At 38.6% G+C, this 13728-nt stretch overlaps 2 protein-coding genes across 3 annotated transcripts in view; both read right to left on the bottom strand.

Annotated features, from left to right (window-relative positions):
- Positions 1-417: 417 nt before the first annotated feature.
- Positions 418-3785, bottom strand: LOC311302347 (uncharacterized protein). 2 transcript variants are annotated; one of them, XM_084428158.1, is made up of 6 exons: positions 2859-3785; positions 2226-2525; positions 1777-2148; positions 1178-1237; positions 952-1032; positions 418-840 (listed from the first exon to the last, which is right to left on the bottom strand). In XM_084428158.1, the coding sequence occupies exons 1-6, from the start codon at positions 2917-2919 to the stop codon at positions 785-787; spliced, it is 930 nt and encodes a 309-aa protein (XP_084284284.1). In that variant the 5' UTR covers positions 2920-3785; the 3' UTR covers positions 418-784. The 2 variants fall into 2 exon arrangements, 1 of the variants encoding a protein (XP_084284284.1); XR_014629559.1 differs by lacking the exons at positions 952-1032; positions 1777-2148; positions 2226-2525; positions 2859-3785 and having other exon boundaries at positions 801-840; positions 1178-1384.
- LOC311302500 (uncharacterized protein) overlaps positions 1806-13728 on the bottom strand; it is a 64531-nt gene continuing 52608 nt past the window's right edge. The window contains exon 4 of the mRNA XM_084428440.1: positions 1806-1908. The gene's annotated coding sequence lies outside the window, so the exon portion shown is untranslated. The remainder of the gene's footprint in view (positions 1909-13728) is intronic.

Below are 13728 nucleotides of genomic sequence, written 5' to 3'. Positions count from 1 at the left end.
TTGGGGTACATGGCTGGTGATTGTTTGCTGGCCATGTGCTCAGGTGTTTGTAATGTTTGGTGTGAGCACATGGCTTGTCATGTATGTTTCATTGTGCCATGTGCTCTCCAGTTGATTGTCTAACCCCGCCCACCTTGTTACCTGATTATTAGTTCATTTTCCCCACCTGTCCTCCCTCGTTACCTGCTTTGTTTGTGCTCCCTATTTAGTCTCCTTGTGTCTTCAGTCCTGTGCTGGTTCGTTGTCGTATCTACACTGTGTGTTTCCCTGCCGTCAAGTCAAGTCAAGTCAAGCCGAGTCAAAGTCAAGTCTGTCTTGTTTTTCCCCCTCGGGGTAGTTTTGTTTGTATTTGTTTTATTTTATGCTTAATAAAAGCCCATTTGATCTGCACGTGAGTCCTCGCTACTTCCACCTACCCAAACCCTGACACCAAGAATCCTCAAATCAGCTCCATCACACAGAACAGAGAGAGATTATACAGTCTGAGTCTGTCCATTACTGTATTAATATTATATTTAAAGCAGTTTACATATGAAGCGCAAGAGAATGACTTTCAACACTGTAGGCAAATATATCCATAAAATCCATATAAATGAAAATAAATCTGGCTTTTATATGTAAAAAAAACCCAAACCATTTTAATCTAAACATGATTATGTCACTATAAGCGCTCAGAGTTTTTTCTCTGTTTTCTGAGAAGAAGAAAATAAAACAATGAACAATCCTCTGTAAGTTTCTGCTATTGTAAATATTGCTGCAGATTGGCTCTAAACTCATCAGTATTTTATTCTAATATTGTGGGCATCTCTATTTCCTCTGGGTGCTTCGAGTCCTTCCTCCCTGCAAAATAAAAGCATTGACTGACCTCTCGTATGTGTTTTTATCATGATTGCAGATTGTTCCAGATCAGATGAGTGTGAATCATCAGATTGTGTGCGGCTCAAAACTCACCAGCTCTTCTTGCACAGATGATCTGAAGAAGAATCACAGTAGGAGCAGCAAACACTGCCATCTCAACAATAATCACAATCACTGCAGGAAACATGAGAGGAAGAAGAGAAACTGTACATGACTGAAGTCAAGGGTATTCAACTATCAACAGTTATTGATGAAGCATTTACAGACTGACTGATAGTTTAATGTTATAAAGCTGTCAGTATAAATGAACGTGTCGTACCTCTGTATAATGATCCAGCAGTCACACTGACTTCAGTTTCTGATGCTGTATCAGCTGGATCTGTGGATCACGTCTGTTAGTTCAGTTCAACACATAATGCCACATATACACAACATCATCATCACATAATACTGGAGCTTCACATCACAGAAATGATGAATATGTGCACGAGTCTGTCATCTATTATCTTCTTACTTCACTCTCAAGCTGTCAGGAGGAGAATGACTAATTATGTGTTTTGTGACCTTTTGTATTTGAATGATAAGAGTCTGTGTCTGGTGGTGTTGTATTAGCTTGAGCTGAAAAGGATGATTGGGGACAATTATAGACAAAGACAAAAGCCGTCGGCACAGATGACGACCGGAATGTGATTTCAATCAACTCTTACATATTTCAGTGAGGTAAAATATCTATATGGTAACATTCATATTTTCTATAGACTTATGTTAGACGAAGCACTGTCGTTAAATCAGCTGGAGCTGTAAAGGACGGATGTTTGTTCAGATGATTCATACTGTACAAAAGCATCATTATATTTGAACTAGTTAAAACACAGGATGACTTTTAACAGTCATTCATGAGACTCATTCATTTCTCACCTGAATACTTGACAGTGAATCTGACTGAGGTCACGAGTTGATCTCTGCAAGTAAGCTGACATCTCCACTCTCTGTTGTCATCTTCATTCAGGAGTGTTGTAGTCAGAGTGAGGATGATACAGCGATCTTGATCTGATGATGATGATAATATCTGATATCTGGAGTCTGTCTTCAGATCAACACCAGCCTGATTCACCCACAACAGCTCATATCCCTCAGAACTGACCCAAACAGCATACAACTGACAGGAGAGAGTCACAGAGCGGCCTGGACTGATCTCAGTCTTTGAGGATGAAGATGATGAAGATGATGATGATGATGATGATGAAGATGATGATGATGATGATGAAGATAAAGATGGAGACACTGAAACTGAAAACAAGACACAAATCACAGACTCTTCAATCATCATCTGAGTTTTTAAATTGACCACATAATCATAAACTTACCATGAAGAACATTCAGATAAACATCAGCACCTTGTTCTCCATTCACATATTGTCTGCATCTGTAATATCCATAATCTTCTCCTGTGACGTTCTTGATGTTCAGAGAGCAGTCAGACTCCAGACTCAGTCTCTCATGTCTCTCTGAGTCTTTATTCTTTATCCCTCGATCAATCAGTTCAACTCTCCCTGAATCTCTCTTATAGTAGCCCCATGTAGTTGATTTGCAGTCAGAAAGAGCTTTATTACAGGACAGAGAGACATTTTCACCAGAACTGATGAACACATGATCTCCACTGGTTCCTGAAACACAATTAAAAAACAGAAGATTCAAATACAGTCTTTTATTTCTCATTTAATGCAAACAACACACTCTCCAGAATAAACTATTAGTCTTTATCAGAGAGCTGTTCAAATCACTGACACACTCTTAATATGAAGATAATTCTTCATCATCAGATGTTTGAGTGACACTATGTCCAGTATCAGGAATAATACAGTATGATCTGTGTGTATCAATACACAACTCTGAGATCACAACGTGAATGTGTGCAAGAATAAACTGAGCATGTTCAAATGAACTCTTTCCAGACTAATTCCACTAAATGTCTTTAGAGAAAATACAGATTTCTTTACCTGTGAGAAGTGAAGAGAGAATGATCAGTCCCAGCACACACAGATCACACTTATCAGCCATTTTCTGTTTCTGTCAGTCTTCCTCTTCATTAGATATAGTTACAGCTCCTCCTTTAAACATCATCATCTCCTCCTGTGGTTATTAACTTCCTCTCATCTGACAGCCTGAGATGAAACTCTGAGAAGTGTTGCTGAGTGGATTTCAGTGCAAATGTATTTTTCATTATTGCTCATGTAGCAAGTGGCTCGATTCTTAGCGACTACACCAGCTCGAAATAACGAGGAAACACTATCTTTAACTAAATAAAGACACACGAGTAAGTTCCACTTAGAGAGGGCAAGAGGCGTGAGTTCCTGTTCAAAAAAATGTGTTTTTAGTAAAGCTAAAATAGTTGGACAACAATCATTTAAAACTGGAAGTGACCAATCAAATCAGTTATTGGTTGAATGAAACAGAAAAAAAGAAACACACATAACTGGAAACAGAGATAGATGAGTGGGGGAATCTGAACAAAGACATGTGACAAATGACAAGAACCTGAAAGTCCATGAAAACAACACTAAACCGCACATAATGTGACAATATTGTTCACCACACTGGCTCAAACACACTTACGCTCAACGCTTCAGACTGAACACGATGGACAGGCTCTACTTTTGCATTTCTGTTAGTTTCACTTCCTCATTTTAGAGTTTCCTGCATGCAGTTCAATTCTAGAAATAAAATCATTAAATTATTAGTAATAAAATTGGTTTACTACTGAAACGTTCTCCACCATCCATGACAATGACAATGCCTTCTGGAAGAGTTTCTACACATGGATTATAACGTTCTGCTTTACTCTCTCCAGCCCTGAGAATATATCAGATCCAGACTCCTTTATCAACTCAAACACCAGTTCATTACTTGCCCTGAGCTTCTTGACACATTTCACACTTGCTAATTTCAATGTGCTGACGTTGCCTATACATGAATATCAGTCACGTGACCTCTTACGTCATCCGCTCTTTTTCCAGTTGACTGCCACCATCTTGAGTGCCTATCGAGTACTGTATATGGTACTGACAAGCATTACCTAGCTAGCTTTCTACCTTTCAAAACACACACACACACACACACACACACACACACACACACACACACACACACACACACACACACACACACACACACACACAATGAGCAAAACCCTCCAATTCTCCTGCATAAGGAAACTTTTCATTCAAAACAATGTTATTTCTTCTCAAAATGGTATTTTGTTTTCAAATGTCACACACAAACCATCATATGAATAGACAATTATAAGAACCAGTTGAACACTGAAAAACAAACATAAAAAACTCTCTTTTATGCTAAAGCTCTGATTGCTGATTGTAAAACTGTGTGACGGGTGTTTGCCCATGTGATGAGGCAGTGTGTGTTCCTTGTGAAACAAGAGATTTTCTGCATGAAAATTGTGCCAAGTGCAGAGAATTGTGTGTAGAGTTTTGGAAAAAGTGTGTTTTAGAGCTGCAGTTTGAGTGTAAAGCAGGAATTGTGCTTGTAGTTTAGCAGGATTGGTTCGGGGGGGGGGGGGGGGGGGGGCATGAGCTACATGTTGTGTTCAACGTGTCTCAAGTACCAGTATTTGTGTGTAAACAATTGAGAAAAACTGTAATACTTCAAATGAACTGAGGAGGGCAGCAATACGCCATTGTCGTGTCTAGTCTGCCGCAAATATCAACAGAAGAAGAAGAGTTTGGAGAAGATCTCATCATTGACTAACAAAGACTTTCACACATTCAGATCAAATTCAAGCTTGAAGACGCAACTGGTGTGAACATTAACTATTTAAATGATGTTGATGTAAAATATCAACTTTGAAGCTGTAAAATGTAATTATTGTGTTTCAGCTTATTTGATGGAATTGATGCTAAGATTTGCATGATTTGTGTTGAACAATTATTTGAGCTTGAAAGGTGTGCTTTCAACATTTATAATTGAATGTCAAGGCATTTGATTTAGTTGATTATAGTTAATAATATGGTGATGGTGAATGAGATGTTAAATGTTAGTTTTATATAATATTTTTATATTAATGTATATTTGTTTTGATCACTTCTGCGACACCTCTGCAAACAGAGGTAAATAAAAACAGTAAAGCTCAATGAGTTGTCCTCTTGCGTCCCTCAAGTTTTGAATGCCATCTGGAAAATTTGACAATTATAATTGTTAAAATATATTTAACAATAAAAAAAACAACTCTATTTACTGATATACATTTTGGGGGGAAATTAATGCATTGGAAGCGTTGTATTTATCATGGAAATTAGAAATACAGACACAGAGGAAAAAGGGTAATGTGGTCAAAATGCTGTAAAATGTCTCCAATGTTTTTAATCAACTTAATAGTACGAACCATAGACTGTAAAAAAAGATGGACGACGCCCCTTCGCTGTCTTCCATTGGTGAAAAGTGAAGCCGCCAGAGTCCCGATATGGCGCTGACATCTTGGGTTTGAGTCTGCGCAGTAGCGATTTCGGGACCAGACATGCGCAGTAGTGAGCAGGAAGTAAAGCCGCGGAAATCAAGGCCCCGCCCTCACTCTCGCAGAATCAATCGCAAGCACGCGCCCCTGTATTTTAAGCTATGATTTTAAGTGAACTCTGTCTGCTCCGTCTGCTGATTGAAGTACCTCATTAAAATAAGGTAAATACAACTACTAACCACATAGTCATATTTAAAAAATAAAACATTAATATATTCTAAACTGTAAAATATGAGTACTCATATTACTACAATTAAACTAATATCACAATTTGGCAGACAGCTAAATCAACTTCATATTTAACGTTAGCTCATGAAGTCTGTTTAAGCTAGGTTAGCATCCTATAATTTAATGTTAACATGCATTAAATATGTTAGCAATTAGTTATTAATGCAACACACCTCTGCTTTCTCATACAGAAGCAATAGCCTATTTGAATGGATTGTTAGTCATTGTCTTATTTTTTTGTTATCCTCATTTTAGACAAAAATGGCATCAAGAGACACTAACATTACATCCACCTTCATCTCCACAGAGGCCAAGAGTAAGTAAAAATTACGTGAAAATATCTAGAAATAAAAATCTTGTATTGTGATTTTACCATGAGATTTTGAATTTGAAAATAATTTGAGATTGATCTAAATACACTGAAATTTAAATATAAAAAAAAAATATATATATATATATATCCCCTTAACGCCCACTGTCGCGAATTTGCAACAAACCCCTTCCATTCAGACTGCAGGCGAGATAGCGTGTGTTTTCCCCCAATGCCTGTTTGTGCACATTCGATACATACCTAGGAACATTTTGCACGCACTGGTTTCTCGTAGGAGCGGTCGGAGTGGGAACTACATCCGGTTCACCGAAGCTAATATTTTGGTTTGCAAAATCCGCATATCAAGTGCGCAAATGTGGAGAAATTGCCCAAAATGAGTTAAGTTGTGCTAAGATAAAAATATGTACTAGCTTATTTATTGCTTCTATAGCTATGTTATTCATATAAACTTCATGTGACGAATATTTTTCAAATTTGCGACATTGGTCCATAACGGCTGGATTTGGCTAATGGCTACATATTATAATAATGCTGTATTTAGATGGTTTCAGGCCAAACATTTTTTTTTTTTTTTTTTTTTTACAAAAAATAGCATGTTAGGATATAACACTATAATAATATATAATGTATGCACTGGAGAAACAAGGAAAGAGTTAAACAGAGTGTAACATGGAATGTATAAAAACTACTGTCAATGTTAGGGAGTAGGAGAGTGTTTTGTTTCTTGCTGTTGTCAAGATTCATTAATTTGTCAATTAAAGTTTATAAGTTCTAACAACTTTGTGCCATGAATAAAATCTACATACCTGAGATGGGAAAATGTGCTTTATTAATTTTACCATTTTGTAAAACAAATTACCCTAAATGCCTGTTGTTGCAAATTTGCAACATACCAAAATTTATATTTATTTGTTGTGCAAAAGTGAAATTGATAATCTCAACATTATTTACCATCTACTTAAAGGCAAAAACACACATAATTTTTTTTTTATATATACAGCTATATAAATTCAGGCGTTAAGGGGATATATATATATATATATATATATATATATAAATATAAATATATAAATATAAATATATTTTAATATAAAATAAAATAATTATATTTGGTAAAATATTATTTTATTTTATATTAAAATATATTTATATAAATATAAATATATTTTGATATGAAAAATATGGAATTTTTTTCCGTAAAATATGGAAAAATTAAATATAATTTAAGTTACATTTAATATTACACCAGATCCTTTTTTAAAGGTAATGTTGTTTTCTTTTTGTTTTACAATAAACAGGACCCAAAATATATATTATTGGGGACAGCTACATTCGCCGTGGGGAAAAACATGCGAGGGAGACCATCGGGACCAACCTGGGTCTGAATGCCCAGGTCCGGTGGTTTGGCTGGGGTGGCATGGTTTGGAGAAATCTCCTCTCCTTCTTCCATCAGTGCCTTCGAGGAAGAGCTGTGCCAGATGTCCTGTTGATCCACTGTGGTGGCAATGACCTTGGGGCCGTTAAAAGCGTGAAGCTTGCTGCAGGGATCAAGCAGGACTTGCAAGACCTCCATCGGCAGTTCCCTCGGATGAAAATCATCTTCTCTGCCATCACCCAGAGATGCCGGTGGAGGTCTTCACACCCCAAGAAGATAGACAAAGCCCGGCGCTATGTTAACAGTGTGATGTCTTTCTTTGTTCATACTCTTGGTGGAAAGATTGTACATCATCCTCAGATAAAGCATAGAGATCCTGGACAATTTTTGCATGATGGAGTTCATTTCACCCCTCTGGGAAATGATTTTTTTTTTTTTTAAATATTGCCCGATGTCTGAAAGACCAAATCCAGTAGAGTAATGCTGGATTTGGATTTCACACCAAAAGTTTTGGCATTAAAAGTTGTCCAGGATTTTTATACTTTATGTGATGATTAATGTGCAGTCTTTTGTTAATGTACAAAGTGTAGGCATCACACTGTTCTGTCACAGCTCTTCCTCTCCCTTCCTTTTCCTTTCCCTTCCTTTTCCTTTTCCTCTTTCTCTAAACCCCTTGCTTTACCCCAGCCATTCCACCTGATATGACTTCCTCAATTGTTTCCCCACGGTGAATGTAGTCAGGAGTTTGTATATAGTTGTTTATTATTTTTGTTTAAATAAATACTGTATATATTTTAACTTTTAAGTCTCTTTATTTTTTATTCCAGAGTAAATGTATTGGCTCAACATAAAGACCTCCACACTGAAAAAAATGAAAGTTGAATTTACTAAAAAAATGTATGGTAAGTGGTTCCACACAATTGATTTTAAAATATATTTAACAATAAAAAAAAAAACTCTATTAGAGAGAACATTTACTGATATACATTTTGGGGGGAAATTAATGTATAGGAAGCGTTGTATTTATCATGGACATTAGAAATACAGACAATGTGGTCAAAATGCTGTAAAATGTCTCCAATATTTTAATCAACTTAATTAATAGTACGAACGGTGTTACACAAGTGAAACTCCGGCACTGCACTGCCCTCTAGGGGTTATCTCCACAATAGAAATCATGATCAAATAGAAATCAGTTTATGAAGTGGAAAAATCAGCTCTTCCCCAGTCCAGCGTAGACGGAGTAATCATGTTCATATAAACTTTAAAACTCAGAACTACAACACACACACACACACACATGAAAGAGTGTGAATCAGCCGAGTCGGATTATCCTCAGAGAAAAGCTCTTCTTCACGTTATTACACGGCACAGCTCTTTAAAACACTCCTACACACTCCCCACCATCATCTAACTACACAAATACCATCTATCTAGCTGTAGCTGAGATGTTCCTTCGAGGAAATATATAGGCTATAAGCAGTACTATATTAGCATATTGATGCAGACATAATATAAATTGTGAGCACACTGCAAACACATTTTACCCCCAAGCCAACTGAGATCGCAGAGACTCCGATCGCACAGACGAAATCAAGCTGAGGGTGAAAGTATCGCCCAATACGTGGCTGTGTTAAAGAGATTAGCGGAGCACTGAGAGTTTGGAGATCATTTGAGTCTAGGGTGAATTCATGAATAATAAGGATCAGATGAAGAAAGACGAATTCATAAGGTGGATGTTAATGTGATGATGGCACGACCTCAGATGCTGATGCTGAGTTGACACTGCTCAAAGTGACAGCGGTGCTTGATGAGACTTCACGAGTGAGTAAAATGCAAAACTCAACAAGTTCTGTGTCATCAGTGATGAAAATGGTCATCACCTGACAAATATGGAGGCGACTGGAGAAGTTCGGCCTTCATTATTATGCAAGATTTGTTCCAAACCTGGCTACAATTCCTCACCCATTAAATGCAATGTTGCGTACGGACATAAATAGAGCTGGGCCCGGTTCCCCGATAACGCTCACTCTGCGCGCTAAGAAGACTCAAAAGATATATCTTACCAAAGTTGTTTATGTTTCTGAGTGTGTTCCCCGAACTATACCTTAGGAAGCTGCTTAAGATATACCTTCTTATGTGCGACGTTACCCGGCGCTGTCCGTGGCGATGCTGATGAATCCGCTGATATCGACGACTCGAGAATCAACTATTCTCTCGTGCAGGGGCTGCTTATGTGAGAAAGTGGTGATCTTTATTAAAGAAGCACTTCAGAAATAGTTGAAATTGCATTTATTAGGACTCATGGGATATTATAAAAAAGTAATCCAAACTATAATAGCCTAGCCTACATATTTTAAAATTGTATCATATATTGCTGCCACAATAACCATTTAAAAAATGTACGTGCCTTCTTCTCTTTTTCATTTTTGTTCACTGAGATGGAGCTGCGATGAAATATTGTTCTTGTAAATACTTTCCAGCATTTCAGTAATAAAAGTGTACATCTTGCGTACGGTGCTCGGCAGTGATCAAAAAGGATTTAAACCATGAATTTTGAATCTCTTCTAAACTCAGAGATGTGGATTCAGACGGCAATTAAATTCCCACACGACCTGTTTGTCAAAAAACAGAAGGTACTAATTTGGACAGGGATTTTTATGCGGGTTGGGTGAGAAAAACACTGATATTATGGATTCGGATGGCACTAAAATCACCGACTCGCCCCTGTAAATGTTTAAAATACCGTACGAGCCCATGAGAAACAATATTAGCGTCCGAATAGGACTTAACTGACAGTAGCCTATGCTTTCACTGGCCTTTAAAAGAGCGTTTTAATTAAATTAATAATATTGTATAATAATGTACTTAAAAATCTAACAACAATCAGTGTAATGACAATTTTATTCTTTGCATGAAAACACTTGAATTAGCCTAACTGAGCACTGTCTGGGTGTATTAAAACTTCAGAATTATATTCATGTAGACCTGCAACAGTGATAAGGTGAAGCTAAGAGCGGTCCAGACCAACCTTACGAAAGTGTGACTTACAGAAGATATACTTAGCGTACGAACGTGTCGGGAATCGTGCCATAACGTTAAGAGAGAGGTTAAGGAATATGTTAAGAACTACTTAGCGATAAGAACGTTTTGGGGAACCGGGCCCTGGTCTCTGGAGTGCGAGGAAATTAACTTAACTAGATCGAGACAAACTTTAAGTTGGCCTGAGAAAGCTTGGACCAGAAAGTTTGAAGTTAAAAAGTTGCTAAGGTATTTCTAGTGGGTTGCTAAGGTGTTCTGGGTGGTTGCTAGGCGGTTGCTAGGGTATTCTGGGCGCTAGCACGTAGGGGTGGGCGATATGAGCTAAAATTCATATCACGATATTTTTCACTTTTCAGACGATATCGATATTATATTGCGATATGAGGAAAAAAAATTGGAATCACATTTTAGTACACCTTAAAATACAGGCAAAATATGTATTTTAACCATTATACTTAGAAAAAGGTGAGGGATTTCTTTGGACATAGACCTGAACAATCTTTTTTTATTGTGCCATTGTTTTTATCATAAAGTGCAAACGTGCAACATGAGGTATAGGCCGGTATGAATTACATTAAATATTACATAACCTGAAATAAAATATCTAATGAACACAGGAGAAGAAAATGAAAGTAGTTTGCTACATGGAAAATACAGTAATTACAAACTCAAATATGTTATAACTCTGTAATGGTTTCAAACGAATCTTTTGAAGCCTCTAGTACTAACGACTTTCTTCTTTCTTCTTTTAATTGTGCAAACCTACAACACAAGCTAGGCCTGGCTACACTTAAATTAAATATGATGTAAAATTAAATAAAATACTGTATTTAAAGTATACAGGAGATAAAGAAAATTACTACATGAAAAATAGGGTCATCAATACAAACTTAATTATCAAACTTCAAGCCTCAGCCATCAAGTATCAACTTGAACTTGAACACATCAACTTCTTCACAAGTTCTGTGCCAGGAACACCAGCCTGTTGACCAGTTCTGGCTTCAGTGCCGCCCTGCTACATGTGACCACATTGCCCCCAGTGCTGAATGCCCTTTCAGAGGGCCAACTTGTGGCAGGGATGCATACGTACTTCTTTGCCAGACAACTCACACGTGGGAAATTAGATCCATGAAATCGCCACCACTCCAAAGGATCTGTCTCACATGCCATTGCCAGAATGCAGCTGTTGAGCTCTTGCTCGCTGATCGGCTTCTGTGAACATGAGGCATAGGCAGATGCACTGCTGCTCTTCTTAAAGGCTCTTCTTAGGCTTCCTGGCTGATGGTAGTGGATCTGCTGGAGCCGTGGCTGCTTCTCTCTCCCTCTCAGGTTGATCCTCTGCAAGAGATGATGATTCTACCAGGCCAGTGTTCTCCACCAGAAGGTTTTCTATCTCTGAGGCAGCTCTTACCTTAATGTCCTCAAGCTTCTCAGTGGATATGTACACGGTCTTAAACCTTGGGTCAAGAAAGGTAGCCATGGTGAGTAGCTCATCTGTTGCTGGGTCAGTATACTTGTCATTCAAGTAATCGAGAACCTTAGTCTTGATCTCCTGAGTCAGTTCGGTATCACCCTCTTTTGGATACAAAACCTCTGTATTTAACAGATGGATGACAGGCTTCAAATAGGACACACTCGCGTATGCTTCTCCTGACAGGGCATCCGTAAATTCCTGGAGTGGCTTTAGTGCTGCTGTGACTGACTCAAGGACCATGATGTCTTGCCACGTAGGTACAAGGTGCCGTGTCTTTGTGTCTGCTGCCAGGACTTGTGTAATTGCATATTTATGTCAGAGATTTTGAATCCAAACCAGTCCCAGACGACAGAGGAGCCCCCCTTCTTTTTAACCAGTTCTTCCTCGTGCTCTTCAACATGACTTTCTGCATGTTTGCTCATCTTGTTCACTTTTGCAGTGCCTATTAATCTCACGAGTTCGCAAACTGCAGTTGCATGTGCTCGCTTTATTGCTGTTGTGTGTTTAGGAGGTGGTTTGTGCTCTATTAACTTGGACTGTTACCGTGCTCTCTGTGTTTGATTATTGATGCCTGTGAATCACGCGAGTTGGACACAGTAGAGAAAAATGTTAAATGTTTAGTCCAGCCTCGATTCTGTATCGTCATTAGTAGTGTTAAAAGTTGTAAAGAGTACCAAATTGAACAAAACAATATAACTGCAACATTTTAATTTATGAATTTCTAACGGCGCTATCCACGATATTGCGAAATCCATATCATGGCACAACATAATACCGGTATTCACGTTCATACCGGTATATCGCCCACCCCTACCAGCACGCAGCTGCATCTGGTGGCCCAGTATTGACTCTCAAATTGAAGAGAAATCTAAGACGTGCTTGTCATGCCATCAAAATCTAAAATCTCCCTTCCTCTCACCTTTACGTCCTTGGCCTTGGCCCAGAGCTCCTCAGCAGAGTATTCACATCGCCTTCACCGGTCCAGCTGAGGGATGCTCCTGGTGGTTGTCAATGCTCACTCAAAATGGCCAGAAGTTCACGGGACGGACTCCACAACATCATCTAAGACCATTCAAGAACTGAGAGGCTCATTCAGTCGTTATGGTATACCGGAAACTCTGGTAAGCGACAATGGCCCACAGTTTACGTCAGTAGTTGGCTCTTTTCTAAAAGCGAATGGAGAGAAGCCTGTGCGCTCTGCCCCAGTCCGCCTGGCGGAGCGTTTTGTGCCGACATTTAAACGTTCTCTGAAATCCTCCAAAGAGCCAGTGTCATTGCAACAGATGCTTTTTTGCTACAGTACAGAAATAGGCCACACAGCACTTGTGTCCTCTCAGACAGGAGCAGAGCTGGGAAATTCACAACTCTGGAAAAGAAGTACGGATCAGATGCTGGACTGTCCTCCTGAAATGACCTCAATCAGTGGACTTTCCATCGCAGACTCCAGATAAAGCTGGACAGGGATGGTCTTCGCCGGTCAGTGAAACAGTATGTGTGCTTCAGACCACGGAGAAACACAGCTCTCGGACGACACCTTCCCAAAGCGTTAGGAGGTTTCCTGTCCGGCTCCACAGACCACACAACAGGGTACGCTTATAACATGTTTAAGGTTTGGGTAGTTCAAAAAGAAAGAAAATATATGACAAATGTCATGATTTGTGTTGTATACCTCATAACTGAGTTTACATTCATCTGGAGAGACACCAACTAATAGTGTTCAGTTACTTTAGAAAGTGATCCCATTATTGCCATGCTTTAAGTTGAGCTCCTTGTGTTTCTATAAGTTTGGAGATATGAAGATGTGATTAAGAGGGGAGAAACTGAGATGTTTTTGGGTTAGTTCAGTCTGTTGCCACTGGAGGGCGCTCCAGGTCACGTGTTGTTTGGCTGAT

Source organism: Rutilus rutilus (genome assembly GCF_951802725.1).
Source record: "Rutilus rutilus genome assembly, chromosome: 1".
NCBI lineage: Eukaryota > Metazoa > Chordata > Actinopteri > Cypriniformes > Leuciscidae > Rutilus > Rutilus rutilus.
This window is presented reverse-complemented; position numbering and strand designations above follow the sequence as displayed.

Bases quoted from the DNA above. Each gene is read 5' to 3' on its own strand.
- LOC311302347 (XM_084428158.1), bottom strand. From the start codon at position 2,919: ATGGCTGATAAGTGTGATCTGTGTGTGCTGGGACTGATCATTCTCTCT. The intron at 2,526-2,858 runs GTAAAGAAATCT...ATTGTGTTTCAG, and splicing joins TCTCTCTTCACTTCTCACAG to GAACCAGTGGAGATCATGTG. The intron at 841-951 runs GTGAGTTTTGAG...TTTATTTTGCAG, and splicing joins CATCTGTGCAAGAAGAGCTG to GGAGGAAGGACTCGAAGCAC.